Raw genomic sequence first — 20,758 nt, 5'->3', positions numbered from 1 at the left:
GGTATCTCCTGTATAGAATTATATATGTACAGCTGGTATAAGTTATATATCTTCTTGTATATAGTGATATGGAGCATGCTGGTATAACCTGGGTATCTCCTGTATATAATTATATATGTACAGCTGGTATAACCTGGGCATCTCCTCTATATAATTATATATGTACAGCTGGTATAACCTGGGCATCTCCTGTATATAATTATATATGTACAGCTGGTATAACCTGGGCATCTCCTGTATATAATTATATATGTACAGCTGGTATAAGTTATACATCTTCCTGTATATAGTGATATGGAGCATGCCGGTATAACCTGGGTATCTCCTGTATATAATTATATATGTACAGCTGGTATAAGTTATACATCTTCTTGTATATAGTGATATGGACCATGCTGGTATAACCTGGGCATCTCCTGTATATAATTATATATGTACAGCTGGTATAAGTTATACATCTTCTTGTATATAGTGATATGGAGCATGCTGGTATAACCTGGGTATCTCCTGTATATAATTATATATGTACAGCTGGTATAACCTGGGCATCTCCTGTATATAATTATATATGTACAGCTGGTATAAGTTATACATCTTCTTGTATATAGTGATATGGAGCATGCTGGTATAACCTGGGCATCTCCTGTATATAATTATATATGTACAGCTGGTATAACCTGGGCATCTCCTGTATATAATTATATATGTACAGCCGGTATAAGTTATACATCTTCTTGTATATAGTAATATGGAGCATGCTGGTATAACCTGGGCATCTCCTGTATATAATTATATATGTACAGCTGGTATAAGTTATACATCTTCTTGTATATAGTGATATGGAGCATGCTGCTATAACCTGGGCATCTCCTGTATATAATTATATATGTACAGCTGGTATAAGTTATACATCTTCTTGTATATAGTGATATGGAGCATGCTGGTATAACCTGGGCATCTCCTGTATATAGTTATATATGTACAGCTGGTATAAGTTATACATCTTCTTGTATATAGTGATATGGAGCATGCTGGTATAACCTGGGCATCTCCTGTATATAATTATATATGTACAGCTGGTATAAGTTATACATCTTCTTGTATATAGTGATATGGAGCATGCTGGTATAACCTGGGCATCTCCTGTATATAATTATATATGTACAGCTGGTATAAGTTATACATCTTCTTGTATACAGTGATATGGAGCATGCTGGTATAACCTGGGCATCTCCTGTATATAATTATATATGTACTGCTGGTATAACCTGGGTATCTCCTGTATATAATTATATATGTACAGCTGGTATAAGTTATACATCTTCTTGTATATAGTGATATGGACCATGCTGGTATAACCTGGGCATCTCCTGTATATAATTATATATGTACAGCTGGTATAAGTTATACATCTTCTTGTATACAGTGATATGGAGCATGCTGGTATAACCTGGGTATCTCCTGTATATAATTATATATGTACAGCTGGTATAAGTTATACATCTTCTTGTATACAGTGATATGGAGCATGCTGGTATAACCTGGGTATCTCCTGTATATAATTATATATGTACAGCTGGTATAACCTGGGTATCTCCTGTATATAATTATATATGTACAGCTGGTATAACCTGGGTATCTCCTGTATATAATTATATATGTACAGCTGGTATAAGTTATACATCTTCTGTATATAGTGATATGGACCATGCTGGTATAACCTGGGTATCTCCTGTATATAATTATATATGTACAGCTGGTATAAGTTATACATCTTCTTGTATACAGTGATATGGACCATGCTGGTATAACCTGGGTATCTCCTGTATATAATTATATATGTACAGATGGTATAAGGTATACATCTTCTTGTATATAGTGATATGGAGCATGCTGGTATAACCTGGGCATCTCCTGTATATAATTATATATGTACAGCTGGTATAAGTTATACATCTTCTTGTATATAGTGATATTGACTATGCTGGTATAACCTGGGTATCTCCTGTATATAATTATATATGTACAGTTGGTATAAGTTATACATCTTCTTGTATATAGTGATATGGACCATGCTGGTATAACCTGGGTATCTCCTGTATATAGTTATATATGTACAGCTGGTATAAGTTATACATTTTCCTGTATATAGTGATATGGACCATGCTGGTATAACCTGGGCATCTCCTGTATATAATTATATATGTACAGCTGGTATAAGTTATACATCTTCTTGTATATAGTGATATGGAGCATGCTGGTATAACCTGGGCATCTCCTGTATATAATTATATATGTACAGCTAGTATAACCTGGGTATCTCCTGTATATAATAATATATGTACAGCTGGTATAACCTGGGTATCTCCTGTATATAATTATATATGTACAGCTGGTATAACCTGGGCATCTCCTGTATATAATTATATATGTGCAGCTGGTATAAGTTATACATCTTCTTGTATATAGTGATATGGAGCATGCTGGTATAACCTGGGCATCTCCTGTATATAATTATATATGTACAGCTAGTATAACCTGGGTATCTCCTGTATATAATAATATATGTACAGCTGGTATAACCTGGGTATCTCCTGTATATAATTATATGTACAGCTGGTATAACCTGGGCATCTCCTGTATATAATTATATATGTACAGCTGGTATAAGTTATACATCTTCTTGTATATAGTGATATGGAGCATGCCGGTATAACCTGGGCATCTCCTGTATATAATTATATATGTACAGCTGGTATAAGTTATACATCTTCTTGTATACAGTGATATGGAGCATGCTGGTATAACCTGGGCATCTCCTGTATATAATTATATATGTACAGCTGGTATAAGTTATACATCTTCTTGTATATAGTGATATGGAGCATGCTGGTATAACCTGGGCATCTCCTGTATATAATTATATATGTACAGCTGGTATAAGTTATACATCTTCTTGTATATAGTGATATGGACCATGCTGGTATAACCTGGGCATCTCCTGTATATAATTATATATGTACAGCTGGTATAAGTTATACATCTTCTTGTATATAGTGATATGGACCATGCTGGTATAACCTGGGTATCTCCTGTATAGAATTATATATGTACAGCTGGTATAAGTTATATATCTTCTTGTATATAGTGATATGGAGCATGCTGGTATAACCTGGGTATCTCCTGTATATAATTATATATGTACAGCTGGTATAACCTGGGCATCTCCTCTATATAATTATATATGTACAGCTGGTATAACCTGGGCATCTCCTGTATATAATTATATATGTACAGCTGGTATAACCTGGGCATCTCCTGTATATAATTATATATGTACAGCTGGTATAAGTTATACATCTTCCTGTATATAGTGATATGGAGCATGCCGGTATAACCTGGGTATCTCCTGTATATAATTATATATGTACAGCTGGTATAAGTTATACATCTTCTTGTATATAGTGATATGGACCATGCTGGTATAACCTGGGCATCTCCTGTATATAATTATATATGTACAGCTGGTATAAGTTATACATCTTCTTGTATAGTGATATGGAGCATGCTGGTATAACCTGGGCATCTCCTGTATATAATTATATATGTACAGCTGGTATAAGTTATACACCTTCTTGTATATAGTGATATGGAGCATGCTGGTATAACCTGGGTATCTCCTGTATATAATTATATATGTACAGCTGGTATAACCTGGGCATCTCCTGTATATAATTATATATGTACAGCTGGTATAAGTTATACATCTTCTTGTATATAGTGATATGGAGCATGCTGGTATAACCTGGGCATCTCCTGTATATAATTATATATGTACAGCTGGTATAACCTGGGCATCTCCTGTATATAATTATATATGTACAGCCGGTATAAGTTATACATCTTCTTGTATATAGTAATATGGAGCATGCTGGTATAACCTGGGCATCTCCTGTATATAATTATATATGTACAGCTGGTATAAGTTATACCTCTTCTTGTATATAGTGATATGGAGCATGCTGCTATAACCTGGGTATCTTCTGTATATAATTATATATGTACAGCTGGTATAAGTTATACATCTTCTTGTATATAGTGATATGGAGCATGCTGCTATAACCTGGGCATCTCCTGTATATAATTATATATGTACAGCTGGTATAAGTTATACATCTTCTTGTATATAGTGATATGGAGCATGCTGGTATAACCTGGGCATCTCCTGTATATAGTTATATATGTACAGCTGGTATAAGTTATACATCTTCTTGTATATAGTGATATGGAGCATGCTGGTATAACCTGGGCATCTCCTGTATATAATTATATATGTACAGCTGGTATAAGTTATACATCTTCTTGTATATAGTGATATGGAGCATGCTGGTATAACCTGGGCATCTCCTGTATATAATTATATATGTACAGCTGGTATAAGTTATACATCTTCTTGTATACAGTGATATGGAGCATGCTGGTATAACCTGGGCATCTCCTGTATATAATTATATATGTACTGCTGGTATAACCTGGGTATCTCCTGTATATAATTATATATGTACAGCTGGTATAAGTTATACATCTTCTTGTATATAGTGATATGGACCATGCTGGTATAACCTGGGCATCTCCTGTATATAATTATATATGTACAGCTGGTATAAGTTATACATCTTCTTGTATACAGTGATATGGAGCATGCTGGTATAACCTGGGTATCTCCTGTATATAATTATATATGTACAGCTGGTATAAGTTATACATCTTCTTGTATACAGTGATATGGAGCATGCTGGTATAACCTGGGTATCTCCTGTATATAATTATATATGTACAGCTGGTATAACCTGGGTATCTCCTGTATATAATTATATATGTACAGCTGGTATAACCTGGGTATCTCCTGTATATAATTATATATGTACAGCTGGTATAAGTTATACATCTTCTGTATATAGTGATATGGACCATGCTGGTATAACCTGGGTATCTCCTGTATATAATTATATATGTACAGCTGGTATAAGTTATACATCTTCTTGTATACAGTGATATGGACCATGCTGGTATAACCTGGGTATCTCCTGTATATAATTATATATGTACAGATGGTATAAGGTATACATCTTCTTGTATATAGTGATATGGAGCATGCTGGTATAACCTGGGCATCTCCTGTATATAATTATATATGTACAGCTGGTATAAGTTATACATCTTCTTGTATATAGTGATATTGACTATGCTGGTATAACCTGGGTATCTCCTGTATATAATTATATATGTACAGTTGGTATAAGTTATACATCTTCTTGTATATAGTGATATGGACCATGCTGGTATAACCTGGGCATCTCCTGTATATAATTATATATGTACAGCTGGTATAAGTTATATATCTTCTGTATATAGTAATATGGACCATGCTGGTATAACCTGGGCATCTCCTGTATATAATTATATATGTACAGCTGGTATAACCTGGGCATCTCCTGTATATAATTATATATGTACAGCTGGTATAAGTTATACATCTTCTTGTATATAGTGATATGGACCATGCTGGTATAACCTGGGTATCTCCTGTATATAATTATATATGTACAGCTGGTATAACCTGGGCATCTCCTGTATATAAGTATATATGTACAGCTGGTATAACCTGGGCATCTCCTGTATATAATTATATACGTACAGCTGGTATAAGTTATACATCTTCTTGTATATAGTGATATGGAGCATGCTGGTATAACCTGGGCATCTCCTGTATATAATTATATATGTACAGCTGGTATAACCTGGGCATCTCCTGTATATAATTATATATGTACAGCTGGTATAACCTGGGCATCTCCTGTATATAATTATATATGTACAGCTGGTATAAGTTATACCTCTTCTTGTATACAGTGATATGGAGCATGCTGGTATAACCTGGGAATCTCCTGTATATAATTATATATCTACAGCTGGTATAGGTTATACATCTTCTGTATATAGTGATATGGAGCATGCTGGTATAACCTGGGCATCTCCTGTATATAATTATATATGTACAGCTGGTATAAGTTATACATCTTCTTGTATATAGTGATATGGAGCATGCTGGTATAACCTGGGCATCTCCTGTATATAATTATATATGTACAGCTGGTATAACCTGGGTATCTCCTGTATATAATTATATATGTACAGCTGGTATAAGTTATACATCTTCTTGTATATAGTGATATGGACCATGCTGGTATAACCTGGGTATCTCCTGTATATAATTATATATGTATAGCTGGTATAAGTTATACATCTTCTTGTATATAGTGTTATGGACCATGCCGGTATAACCTAGGCATCTTCTGTATATAATTATATATGTACAGCTGGTATAAGTTATACATCTTCTTGTATATAGTGATATGGAGCATGCTGGTATAACCTGGGTATCTCCTGTATATAATTATATATGTACAGCTGGTATAACCTGGGCATCTCCTGTATATAATTATATATGTACAGCTGGTATAAGTTATACATCTTCTTGTATACAGTGATATGGAGCATGCTGGTATAACCTGGGCATCTCCTGTATATAATTATATATGTACAGCTGGTATAACCTGGGTATCTCCTGTATATAATTATATATGTACAGCTGGTATAAGTTATACATCTTCTTGTATATAGTGATATGGAGCATGCTGGTATAACCTGGGTATCTCCTGTATATAATTATATATGTACAGCTGGTATAAGTTATACATCTTCTTGTATATAGTGATATGGACCATGCTGGTATAACCTGGGCATCTCCTGTATATAATTATATATGTACAGCTGGTATAAGTTATACATCTTCTTGTATATAGTGATATGGAGCATGCTGGTATAACCTGGGCATCTCCTGTATATAATTATATATGTACAGCTGGTATAAGTTATACATCTTCTTGTATATAGTGATATGGAGCATGCTGGTATAACCTAGGCATCTCCTGTATATAGTTATATATGTACAGCTGGTATAAGTTATACATCTTCTTGTATATAGTGATATGGAGCATGCTGGTATAACCTGGGCATCTCCTGTATATAATTATATATGTACGCTGGTATAAGTTATACATCTTCTTGTATATAGTGATATGGAGCATGCTGGTATAACCTGGGCATCTCCTGTATATAATTATATATGTACAGCTGGTATAAGTTATACATCTTCTTGTATATAGTGATATGGAGCATGCTGGTATAACCTGGGCATCTCCTGTATATAATTATATATGTACAGCTGGTATAAGTTATACATCTTCTTGTATATAGTGATATGGAGCATGCTGGTATAACCTGGGCATCTCCTGTATATAATTATATATGTACAGCTGGTATAAGTTATACATCTTCTTGTATATAGTGATATGGAGCATGCTGGTATAACCTGGGCATCTCCTGTATATAATTATATATGTACAGCTGGTATAAGTTATACATCTTCTTGTATATAGTGATATGGAGCATGCTGGTATAACCTGGGCATCTCCTGTATATAATTATATATGTACAGCTGGTATAAGTTATACATCTTCTTGTATATAGTGATATGGAGCATGCTGGTATAACCTGGGCATCTCCTGTATATAATTATATATGTACAGCTGGTATAAGTTATACATCTTCTTGTATATAGTGATATGGAGCATGCTGGTATAACCTGGGTATCTCCTGTATATAATTATATATGTACAGCTGGTATAAGTTATATACCTTCTTGTATACAGTGATATGGAGCATGCTGGTATAACCTGGGCATCTCCTGTATATAATTATATATGTACAGCTGGTATAACTGGTATACTCTCTGTATATAATTATATGTACATGCTGGTATAACCTGGGCATCTCCTGTATATAATTATATATGTACAGCTGGTATAAGTTATACATCTTCTTGTATATAGTGATATGGAGCATGTTGGTATAACCTGGGCATCTCCTGTATATAATTATATATGTACAGCTGGTATAAGTTATACATCTTCTTGTATATAGAGTTATGGAGCATGCTGGTATAACCTGGGTATCTCCTGTATATAAGTATAAATGTGATGAGGGGTCTATATAATATGGTCACTATATTTCCATATTTTCGCGGGCAGCATCCATCTCCAGTCTCCATAACAACCACATGGGTTTAACCCCTTCCTCCCTGGAGCGGGTGATTCCTCTCTGCCGTATCCTGTATTCCTGCTGGTTTTTCCGGAGATTTCCGGGGTATCAGGGGTTACTGGTTGTGATTAGGACTGGGGCTTCTTCCCCGGACACAAATCTTTTGATCTTTTGTGTACGGCAGTGAATGAATGCCGGAATTAATGAATGAGGCTGGATGGGGCGCGGGCACTGGATGTCGGTCCAATTTTCTGGGATTTTGAGCCTTTGCTGAGTTTTTTCCCCCGAAAATTGAGCTGATTAAGTAAAGTATTTTTTATTTATATATATATATATATTAATAGGATCAGCTGCCGAGGATGCATGTGCCCAATGTGTTACTGCCCAGAAATACATTATTCCTCACTGTATAAGCCTAGAGCCTCCAGAGCTGAAATCCTCATGCTCTGACCCTTATAGACAGTGTGCCTGGACCCTACACCCCTTAAAGGGAAACATCCTCTAGGGTCAGATCAGGTCAAAAGTGGATCCTAAAGTGTAATCTGTATGAAAGCTTCCCAAATATAATGTCCACAAACAAGCCCACCGTGATCTGAAGGTTTAGTAACAGCGGTCCGCCTGTTGGCGTCTTCAAGAGCTGTCATGTGACTCCTCTGGGCTCTCCTGATTAGTTGAGGGCTCTCAGATGGGAGGGGCTTATGTATGAAGGTATTCTCATGTCCCCAAGGGGCAGCCTTTGGAGATGCTCGGGCGGTTCCCCTTCTTTGACATGTTCTCTTTGACTAAGGGAAGTTTTCTGCCCCATTAATACTGAGAGCACTGTCCCTTTAAGAGAAGGCAAGCGAAGAAAAAACAGATAATTAGATTTAATTGAGCCGGATCCCCAGGAAGTATCCTGACAAAACAGCGAGCGCAGGTTTTGGATGAGGCAGCGGGAACTGGTGCCAAGTGCATAGCCGCTCAGCAATTCCTGCGAGGTGGACAGAGCGGCAGCTGAGACGAGAGACGTCCAAGATCTGAATGTACCTACAGCTGGCAGACGGCCCGTCCTCCTCTCCTCCTGTTTACATCTCCGAGTCTCAGTCCTCATCACTCCTCTCCTGAAATCCTCTGTGCTGCTGGGAGGACCCTGCTGCTTCCACTATGTAACTCTCATCCTGTGACCTCCACAATGTCAGCACACTCCTCTCCTGAAATCCTCTGTGCTGCTGGGAGGACCCTGCTCCTTCCACTATGTAACTCTAATCCTGTGACCTCCACAAGGTCAGCACACTCCTTTCCTGAAATCCTCTGTGCTGCTGGGAGGACCCTGCTCCTTCCACTATGTAACTCTAATCCTGTGACCTCCACAAGGTCAGCACACTCCTTTCCTGAAATCCTCTGTGCTGCTGGGAGGACCCTGCTCCTTCCACTATGTAACTCTCAGCCTGTGACCTCCACAGGATCAGCACACTCCTCTCCTGAAATCATCTGTGCTGCTGGGAGGACCCTGCTCCTTCCACTATGTAACTCTCATCCTGTGACCTCCACAAGATCAGCACACTCATCTCCTGAAATCCTCTGTGCTGCTGGGAGGACCCTGCTCCTTCCACTATGTAACTCTCATCCTGTGATCTCCACAAGATCAGCACACTGCTCTCCTGAAATCCTCTGTGCTGCTAATATGGGGTTTCATAATAAAGAGGGCTCATTACAGGGTGGTCGTCTGCCCAGTGGACAATGTATGTGAATTATGAAGTTGGATGGAGTTATTCCACCCACCGGCTGCAGGTTGTCAGGATTGTGCTGGTGTCGGCAGCTCTTGAGGAGGGCCCCCATGTCCTATGACCTCCCCATCTCCCCTCTACAGCCGGACGCACAATCTCAGACTGTTCCTGATGTTCCAGATTTATTATATGTGAGGGTATTAAGCTCTTATAACGCCTTGTGTCGGAACAATGTGAGATTTTAAATTTTCATTTTCCCAATGCACATATTAAAGCAGCTAGAATAATTGTCTTCTCCTGAGGCCTAATCCTCATAACCCTCGGCGATGAAGCTCACATCTCTTGGCAGCATGCATTATAGATGTCCAATATACCGGAGCAGCCAACCTTGAAATATTGAAGGCATCATTACTGAGGATGTGTAGGTCACAGTATTCATATTGACTTCTCCTGGATTGATATGAGAAGATCACAGCGCTGTCTGTTGACATGAAGACTATAACCCTCAATTCTCCTTTGAATAAAATCTGGTAGAAATAAGTTTGGTCACTCTTCAGAGGAGCATAATGGTCCAACCACATCAATAGAGTTAATGTGCTCCCCAAGAAACAAGACTTGAAGGGTTGACCACTCATCGCTGCTTGTGCTGACCTTGGCTACTATGTCATGTCTGGAGAGTGGCAGATACAGTAGTGGGCATGCAGGAATAAAAGACCCCATAAACATTGGCTGAATCCACCTGTTTCGGCAGAACTGGACAACCATCTAATGAGTGTGGGTGCAACTTGACTCTCCCCAGTGGTAGAAGTTTTAGGAAAGAAGGATTGGATATGTTGAATTTAAAGATAGCCAATCCATTCTTCTCATGGGAGATAAGCAGGCCACAGAATAGTCTAGCAGCTGCTCAGTACCTTCTGCCCATTAAAAACACATGCACACTCATAGTGGTGATGGTGGTTGTCCTGTGTTGTTTTTTTTCTTGTGGTTTTGTTCTTCTCCTATTAGTGGTAGTGCTAGTTGTCCTTTTTGTATCTGGTGGGGGTGGTCCAGCTTTTTGAAGTGATGGTTCTCTCCCAATTGTGGTGGTGGTTGTCCTCCTGCTTTCTGGTGGTAGTCGTTCTCCTCCTATTTCTGGTGGTGGTAGCTGTCCACTTTATGGTGGCATTGGTTCTCCTGCTTCTTGTGGTATTTTTGGCCATTCTCTTGTTTGTGGTGGTGGTTGGCCTCCTGTTTACAGAGGTGTTTTTCAGTGGTTTTCTCCTAGTTGTTGTGATGATTCTCCCTGTGATCATGGTGGTGGTTGCACTCCTCTTTTTGATGGTGATTGTCCTCCGGTAGTGTTGAGAGAATTGCCGCAAAGTCAAATCTCCCTGTGCTTCTTGGTAATGAGTTGATTTTCCCAGAATGGTGGTAAAAAATAAAATCATACTTTCCCTCATCCATTTGAGCACAAAGAGTCGGCTGCCGCCATCTTGATTGAAGATATCACACGAAATCCTGTGCGTGTTGACGTATGACGAGATGATGATCATGATCTTCAATCAAAAGGGGCGGCAGCCGGCTCTTCGCAATCAAACGGATGAGGGTAAGTACGATTTTATTAATGTTTTAATTTTATTTTACATTGTATTATTACTATCGGATGCCGCGATCATGCATCAACGCAGCATCTGAAAGGTTCATTGATGGGGGCGGCACCGCTCCCTGTCATTGCACTTAGTACTTTCAAAGAAATGTGCTTCGTGATGAAGTAATTTGTCACAAAGTTCCTTTTAAAAAAAAATAAAATTGGCGAAGCAACCAAAATTAATTTTCGCTCATCACTATCCTCCTGTTTGTGGTGGCGATTTTCTTTTAGTTTTTGGGGCTGGTTTTCCTTCTGGTTTTTGGTGGTAGTTCTTTTCCTATTAGTGGTGGTACTGGTGATCTTTGTTTCTAGTGTGGACGGCCTCCTGTTTTGTGATGATGGTCATCCTCCTGTTTATGTTGGTACTTGTCCTTCTGTAGGTGGTGGTTGTTGTCCTCTTCTCTGTAGTGGTGTTGGTTGTCCTTTTGTTTGTGGTGGTTGTCCTTCTGTATCTGCTGATGGTTATCTTCCTGGTTCCGGAGATAGCCTAAACAGGAGGATGACTACTTTCACACCTGCACTAGCAGGGTCCGGCAGGAGAACAGCCTGCCGGATCCGTACTAACACTTGCCCATGTGTGCCTCCAGAAGTCCACTCCGGCCCCATTCACTATAATGGGGACTGGCCGGACAAAAACTACAGCATGCTGCTAGCCCAAGTGTGATAGTGATTGTCTTCCTGTTTGCAGTAGTGGTGATTCTCCTCTTGTCTGAAATGATGGTGGTCGTCCAATTTGTGCTCTGGTGGTTGTTCTTTTGTTTCTGCTGATGGTTGTCCTCCTGTTTCTGGTTATTGTTTTCCTTCTGTTTGTGGCGGTTGTTCTCCTGCATACGGTAGTCTTGGATGTCTTCCTTTCTGTGTATTGAGGGTGGCCTTCATCCTGTTTGTGGTGTATTTTGTCCTCCTGTTTCTGGTTATTGTGTTCCTTCTGTTTGTGGTAGCTATCCTCCTGTTTATGTGGTCTTGGTTCTCCTCCTGTTTGTTTATTGATGGTGGCCTTTATCTTGTTTGTGGTATCGATTGGCCCTATGTTTCTGCTTATGGTTGTCCTCCTGTTTCTGGTGATTGTCTTCCTTCTGATTATGGTAGTTATGGTTCTCCTCCAGTCTGTGCATTGGCGATATCTTCCTCCTGTTTGTGGCGGTGGTTGTCTCTCTGTCTCTGCTGATGGTTGTCCTATTGTTTCTGATCATTGTCATCCTCTTGTTTGTGGTGGTCGTCAAGGTTGGCATGACAGTTTTCTTCTGGGACTAGTTCTGGGTCATTCGGAGATGTCTTCTGTATGGAGGTGATCTCCTTATAGTATAGCCACCATACGATGAAGCCTTATTCTGGTCATTGGTGCTCCAAATAGAAGGAGCAACCTCTTGTTTTGACAAAGACCCATAGAAAATATATAATAATTTTAATTTTTTAGTTATACCTTCTGGACCTTCGATCCTGTGGCCATAGCTTGCCCGTGTTGTGAATTTTTTGGATTGTACTCTGTAAATGTTTACAAAAAAATTCCATCAAAGATTCAGGTCTCGAGCCATGGAAGTTCCAGTAAATTATCAGTGACAGGAAGGAGACTGCGTGTCCCATGTTCAATCACGAGCGGGGTCAGGGGCCAATGGATCGGTGTAATAGCACAGATCTCTTCTGGGATGGAAGTGTCACTAATGGTCTCCATGATGGATCAGGAGAGGAAACTGAGAGTTACTTGCAAATCACATTTATGTAAATAGTCATCAGCCACATCGTGTCAAGGTCGCCCCGTGTCCTGGAGTGTTAGGTCACAATAAGTATAGTATCCTGAAGCCACCAACATAGCAGAGCTGAAGCTGTTCTGTATGGAGGAAAGGGCTGCAATTCCTCCAAACCAACGTTCTATCCAATATGTCTGTCTGTCTGTATTACTGTGTAATCTCCTCATATCTTTTTTTTCCAGGTGAGAAATGTCGAAGTTTTATTACTCTCACGCCCCCTGCAGATCGAGGTGAGTTTGTGCGTTTTTCAGACTTTCCTATATTTTCTTTGGTAACGTTATTAAACCTAAGTTCACACCTGAGCGTTTTACAGCGCGTTCCTACGCGCTGTAAAACGCTCATCAAGGAGAAACCAATGCTTCCCTATGGGAATGGTTCTCATCTGGGCGTTTTACAGCGCGTACGATCGCGCTGTAAAACGCCCGACGCTCAAAAAAGTTCTTGAGCTTCTTTGAGGCGTTTTGTCGCGCGTTCCCGTACATAGACTTTCGGGAACGCGCGACAATGTGCGTTCGCTTGTCTCTGTATGCGCGATTGTAAACGCCGGTACAATCGCGCATACAGAGCGCTCCTTTCAGAACGCTCAGGTGTGAACCCAGGGTTAGAAATTAAGAACGAGTGACCTGGACGTGACTGAGGAAAGAAATCTCTGATAGATGAGACGCCTCTTTCTACATGTCATGTGCTGCCGCCTAGTGGTCACTCCTCAGTATGCAACATCCGACCAATACTAACTGGAGGGCGCCCTTACCCTAAGTTCAGACCTGAGCGTTTTACAGCGCGTTCCTACGCGCTGTAAAACGCTCAACAAGGAGAAACCAATGCTTCCCTATGGGAATGGTTCTCACCTGGGCGTTTTACAGCGCGTACGATCGTGCTGTAAAACGCCCGACGCTCAAACAAGTTCTTGAGCTTTTTTGGGGCGTTTTGTCGCGCGTTCCCGTACATAGATATTCGGGAACGCGCGACAATGTGTGTTCGCCTGTCTCTGTATGCGCGATTGTAAACGCCCGTACAATCGCGCATACAGAGCGCTCCTTTCAGAACGCTCGGGTCTGAACCCAGGGTAAACCAGGGCAGTGTGGATATTAGCCGCACTATATGCACAGTACCACTTCCCCAGTTCACACTGTGCAGTACAGGAGGTATGGCGGCTGCGCAGTACCACTTCCCCAGTTCACACTGTGCTGTACAGGAGGTATGGCAGCTGCGCAGTACCACTTCCCCAGTTCACACTGTGCAGTACAGGAGGTATGGTGGCTGCGCAGTACCACTTCCCCAGTTCACACTGTGCAGTACAGGAGGTATGGTGGCTGCGCAGTACCACTTCCCCTGTTCACACTGTGCAGTACAGGAGGTATGGCGGCTGCGCAGTACCACTTCCCCAGTTCACACTGTGCAGTACAGGAGGTATGGTGGCTGCGCAGTACCACTTCCCCAGTTCACACTGTGCAGTACAGGAGGTATGGCGGCTGCGCAGTACCACTTCCCCAGTTCACACTGTGCTGTACAGAAGGTATGGTGGCTGCGCAGTACCACTTCCCCTGTTCACACTGTGCAGTACAGGAGGTATGGTGGCTGCGCAGTACCACTTCCCCAGTTCACACTGTGCAGTACAGGAGGTATGGTGGCTGCGCAGTACCAATTCCCCTGTTCACACTGTGCAGTACAGGAGGTATGGCGGCTGCGCAGTACCACTTCTCCTGTTCACACTGTGCAGTACAGGAGGTATGGCGGCTGCGCAGTACCACTTCCCCAGTTCACACTGTGCAGTACAGGAGGTATGGCGGCTGCGCAGTACCACTTCCCCTGTTCACACTGTGCAGTACAGGAGGTATGGCGGCTGCGCAGTACCACTTCCCCAGTTCACACTGTGCAGTACAGGAGGTATGGCGGCTGTGCAGTACCACTTCCCCAGTTCACACTGTGCAGTACAGGAGGTATGGTGGCTGCGCAGTACCAATTCCCCTGTTCACACTGTGCAGTACAGGAGGTATGGCGGCTGCGCAGTACCACTTCCCCTGTTCACACTGTGCAGTACAGGAGGTATGGCGGCTGCGCAGTACCACTTCCCCAGTTCACACTGTGCAGTACAGGAGGTATGGCGGCTGCGCAGTACCACTTCCCCAGTTCACACTGTGCTGTACAGGAGGTATGGCAGCTGCGCAGTACCACTTCCCCAGTTCACACTGTGCTGTACAGGAGGTATGGCAGCTGCGCAGTACCACTTCCCCAGTTCACACTGTGCTGTACAGAAGGTATGGCGGCTGCGCAGTACCACTTCCCCTGTTCACACTGTGCTGTACAGGAGGTATGGCAGCTGCGCAGTACCACTTCCCCAGTTCACACTATGCAGTACAGGAGGTATGGTGGCTGCGCAGTACCACTTCCCCAGTTCACACTGTGCTGTACAGGAGGTATGGCGGCTGCGCAGTACCACTTCCCCAGTTCACACTGTGCTGTACAGGAGGTATGGCAGCTGCGCAGTACCACTTCCCCAGTTCACACTGTGCAGTACAGGAGGTATGGCGGCTGCGCAGTACCACTTCCCCAGTTCACACTGTGCTGTACAGGAGGTATGGCGGCTGCGCAGTACCACTTCCCCAGTTCACACTGTGCTGTACAGGAGGTATGGTGGCTGCGCAGTACCACTTCCCCTGTTCACACTGTGCTGTACAGGAGGTATGGTGGCTGCGCAGTACCACTTCCCCAGTTCACACTGTGCTGTACAGGAGGTATGGCGGCTGCGCAGTACCACTTCCCCAGTTCACACTGTGCTGTACAGGAGGTATGGCGGCTGCGCAGTACCACTTCCCCAGTTCACACTGTGCTGTACAGGAGGTATGGCAGCTGCGCAGTACCACTTCCCCTGTTCACACTGTGCAGTACAGGAGGTATGGCGGCTGCGCAGTACCACTTCCCCAGTTCACACTGTGCTGTACAGGAGGTATGGCGGCTGCGCAGTACCACTTCCCCAGTTCACACTGTGCTGTACAGGAGGTATGGTGGCTGCGCAGTACCACTTCCCCAGTTCACACTGTGCTGTACAGGAGGTATGGTGGCTGCGCAGTACCACTTCCCCAGTTCACACTGTGCTGTACAGGAGGTATGGTGGCTGCGCAGTACCACTTCCCCAGTTCACACTGTGCTGTACAGGAGGTATGGCGGCTGTGCAGTACCACTTCCCCAGTTCACACTGTGCTGTACAGGAGGTATGGCGGCTGCGCAGTACCACTTCCCCAGTTCACACTGTGCTGTACAGGAGGTATGGCGGCTGCGCAGTACCACTTCCCCAGTTCACACTGTGCTGTACAGGAGGTATGGTGGCTGCGCAGTACCACTTCCCCAGTTCACACTGTGCTGTACAGGAGGTATGGCGGCTGCGCAGTACCACTTCCCCAGTTCACACTGTGCTGTACAGGAGGTATGGCGGCTGCGCAGTACCACTTCCCCAGTTCACACTGTGCAGTACAGGAGGTATGGCATCTGCGCAGTACCACTTCCCCAGTTCACACTGTGCTGTACAGGAGGTATGGTGGCTGCGCAGTACCACTTCCCCAGTTCACACTGTGCAGTACAGGAGGTATGGCGGCTGCGCAGTACCACTTCCCCAGTTCACACTGTGCTGTACAGGAGGTATGGCGGCTGCGCAGTACCACTTCCCCAGTTCACACTGTGCTGTACAGGAGGTATGGCGGCTGCGCAGTACCACTTCCCCAGTTCACACTGTGCTGTACAGGAGGTATGGTGGCTGCGCAGTACCACTTCCCCAGTTCACACTGTGCAGTACAGGAGGTATGGCGGCTGCGCAGTACCACTTCCCCAGTTCACACTGTGCTGTACAGGAGGTATGGCGGCTGCGCAGTACCACTTCCCCAGTTCACACTGTGCTGTACAGGAGGTATGGCGGCTGCGCAGTACCACTTCCCCAGTTCACACTGTGCTGTACAGGAGGTATGGCGGCTGCGCAGTACCACTTCCCCAGTTCACACTGTGCTGTACAGGAGGTATGGCGGCTGCGCAGTACCACTTCCCCAGTTCACACTGTGCTGTACAGAAGGTATGGCGGCTGCGCAGTACCACTTCCCCAGTTCACACTGTGCAGTACAGGAGGTATGGCGGCTGCGCAGTACCACTTCCCCAGTTCACACTGTGCTGTACAGGAGGTATGGCGGCTGCGCAGTACCACTTCCCCTGTTCACACTGTGCTGTACAGGAGGTATGGCGGCTGCGCAGTACCACTTCCCCTGTTCACACTGTGCTGTACAGGAGGTATGGCGGCTGCGCAGTACCACTTCCCCAGTTCACACTGTGCTGTACAGGAGGTATGGTGGCTGCGCAGTACCACTTCCCCAGTTCACACTGTGCTGTACAGGAGGTATGGTGGCTGCGCAGTACCACTTCCCCAGTTCACACTGTGCTGTACAGGAGGTATGGCGGCTGCGCAGTACCACTTCCCCAGTTCACACTGTGCTGTACAGGAGGTATGGTGGCTGCGCAGTACCACTTCCCCAGTTCACACTGTGCTGTACAGGAGGTATGGTGGCTGCGCAGTACCACTTCCCCTGTTCACACTGTGCTGTACAGGAGGTATGGCGGCTGCGCAGTACCACTTCCCCTGTTCACACTGTGCTGTACAGGAGGTATGGCGGCTGCGCAGTACCACTTCCCCAGTTCACACTGTGCTGTACAGGAGGTATGGCGGCTGCGCAGTACCACTTGAGTACTGGTCGGCTCTGGTTTCTTCCCTTGCTGACCATCCAGGCAGGGAATTGAAATTGTTTAGATGATCTTTTTTTGACCAAACTGAATGAAAAAAAAACATGTTAAGGAAAAAACTGCAACGTCAGCCGCTGTGGCTCCGGCGAGGTGTGAACTGTGTTGGAAGGAGTCCATGCCAATATTGCATGAGAATTACCATTTATATTGTCAAATGACTGCCCGGCAGATGAGCGGGATCCATCTCTCAGTAGTCTCCAGTCACAGCCAAAGCTGTATCAAGACCTCAAATTACTGCTGTTTCAGGGGCTGCCTACTGCATACTCATGGAAATGTAAAGATTAATCCAATCTTCTTATAATAGCATAGTGTAGAAAAAAGATCTCCCAGTATAGTTAATGCAGCTTTAGATGTGACTGGAGTATGACTCAAAACTAAAGCTATACCTGAATTGCTGCTATTGAAGTATCATGTGTGATCACATTATATCAGTTCAGTGTCCAGGTCCGGGGTGACCCCATCGCTACACTGGGTCCCCCGACATTGCAGAAGTTTACCCATGTGTTGCTGCTCTCCGGAAGGGATGGTAAGGGGTGGTGCACCCTAATGGGAAATAAGTCCAGAGAGTCAGGGTCTGCAGTAACCAGGGGGCTTCTTTACTAGAGGAATCCAGGTACAAAACAATACAGGCGAGGCATAGGGCTGGCTTCTCCAGTCTCCTCCCTGGCAGAAGAAAGCCCTGAGCTAGCTGTCCCTCTCTCTTCAGAAGGCTGGTACCCTGGTCCAAGGCTGGTGATCCAGGGTCTGTTCAGAGTAGGGCTGAAACGATTACTCGATTAAATAGAGTAATTCAACACCAAAAAATCCTCAATGCAAATTTTTTGCATCGAAGATTCGTTTGTGTCATGTGACCACGGAGCGGGAGTGAAGCGCTTGCTATTACTCCCGCTCCGTGGTCTCCCGCTGTGCTTGTAATACTCACCTTTCCAGCAGGGGGCCTCCGGACACTCCACAGTACGTCCATGGTCCCGCGCTGCTCTGACCTCCTAACGTACTCACGCCGCGACCTGACGCACTGTGTGACGTCAGGAGCAGAGCAGCGCAGAACGATGGAGTGTCGGCAGCGCCCCTGCTGGAAAGGTAAGTTGGTGAAACCGAGGGGGTGGGGCGCAACTAAGGCCAGGCGCCTGGAGTGCACAGCGTCATAGAAACCAGTGACGCTGTGCAATCCGGGTGTCAGGAGGAGCGTGGCAGCAGAGCTGATGGCACAATGGGGGCAGAGCTGATGGCACAATGGGGGCAGAGCTGATGGCACAATGGAGGCAGAGGTGACGGCACAATGGGGGCAGAGGTGACGGCACAATGGGGGCAGAGGTGACGGCACAATGGGGGCAGAGGTGACGGCACAATGGGGGCAGAGGTGACGGCACAATGGGGGCAGAGGTGACGGCACAATGGGGGCAGAGCTGACGGCACAATGGGGGCAGAGGTGACGGCACAATGGGGGCAGAGGTGACGGCACAATGGGGGCAGAGGTGACGGCACAATGGGGGCAGAGGTGACGGCACAATGGGGGCAGAGGTGACGGCACAATGGGGGCAGAGGTGACGGCACAATGGGGGCAGAGGTGACGGCACAATGGGGGCAGAGGTGACGGCACAATGGGGGCAGAGGTGACGGCACAATGGGGGCCAAGGGGCAGAGGTGACGGCACAATGGGGGCAGAGGTGACGGCACAATGGGGGCAGAGGTGACGGCACAATGGGGGCAGAGGTGACGGCACAATGGGGGCAGAGGTGACGGCACAATGGGGGCAGAGGTGACGGCACAATGGGGGCAGAGGTGACGGCACAATGGGGGCAGAGGTGACGGCACAATGGGGGCAGAGGTGACGGCACAATGGGGGCAGAGGTGACGGCTCAATGGGGGCAGAGGTGACGGCACAATGGGGGCAGAGGTGACGGCACAATGGGGGCAGAGGTGACGGCACAATGGGGGCAGAGGTGACGGCACAATGGGGGCAGAGGTGACGGCACAATGGGGGCAGAGGTGACGGCACAATGGGGGCAGAGGTGACGGCACAATGGGGGCAGAGGTGACGGCACAATGGGGGCAGAGGTGACGGCACAATGGGGGCAGAGGTGACGGCACAATGGGGGCAGAGGTGACGGCACAATGGGGGCAGAGGTGACGGCACAATGGGGGCAGAGGTGACGGCACAATGGGGGCAGAGGTGACGGCACAATGGGGGCAGAGGTGACGGCACTGGGGTGAGGGGGAGCTCATGGCACTGGGGTGACGGGGAGCTCATGGCACTGGGGGATAGTGGAGCTGATGGCACTGGGGGAACTGATGCAATTGGGCTGATCGCACAGTGGGGAACAAAGGGTGTTGGGGACTGATGGCACGGGGTCTGATGAGTTTTTATAAAGGAAAACAGTGTATAATTTTTTTTTAAATTAGATTACTCGATTAATCGTAAAAAATGATCAATAGAATACTCGATTACTAAAATAATCGTTTACTGCAGCCCTAGTTCAGAGTATCCCCATCTCAGCGTCTTCTTCTGGTCACTCAGTAGTCTGGCATAGTCTTTTGTTCTAAGCACTGTTCTCGAACTGCAGAACACTAGGGGCTCTGACTGCTCTCCTTATATACAGTTTCTGGGTGAACTAGAACCTTCTAGTGGGAGGGGTGGAGAGGAGAAACTCAGTACAAATACAATGTTACACTTTCCGTCTCTCATAGACTTACATTACAGCTTCAATAATACCCAATGGCAATGACAGAGCAGT

At 44.6% G+C, this 20,758-nt stretch overlaps 1 protein-coding gene across 1 annotated transcript in view; it reads left to right on the top strand.

Annotated features, from left to right (window-relative positions):
- LOC122941477 (germ cell-specific gene 1-like protein) overlaps positions 1-20,758 on the top strand; it is a 61,326-nt gene that overhangs the window by 35,876 nt on the left and 4,692 nt on the right. The window contains exon 2 of the mRNA XM_044298783.1: positions 13,427-13,474. Within this exon, the coding sequence (XP_044154718.1) occupies positions 13,427-13,474 (48 nt within the window). The remainder of the gene's footprint in view (positions 1-13,426; positions 13,475-20,758) is intronic.

This window comes from Bufo gargarizans, chromosome 6 (genome assembly GCF_014858855.1).
Source record: "Bufo gargarizans isolate SCDJY-AF-19 chromosome 6, ASM1485885v1, whole genome shotgun sequence".
In the NCBI taxonomy this organism is placed as follows: domain Eukaryota; kingdom Metazoa; phylum Chordata; class Amphibia; order Anura; family Bufonidae; genus Bufo; species Bufo gargarizans.
The sequence above is the reverse complement of the archived record's forward strand: the minus strand, read 5'-3'. Positions and strand labels throughout refer to the sequence as shown.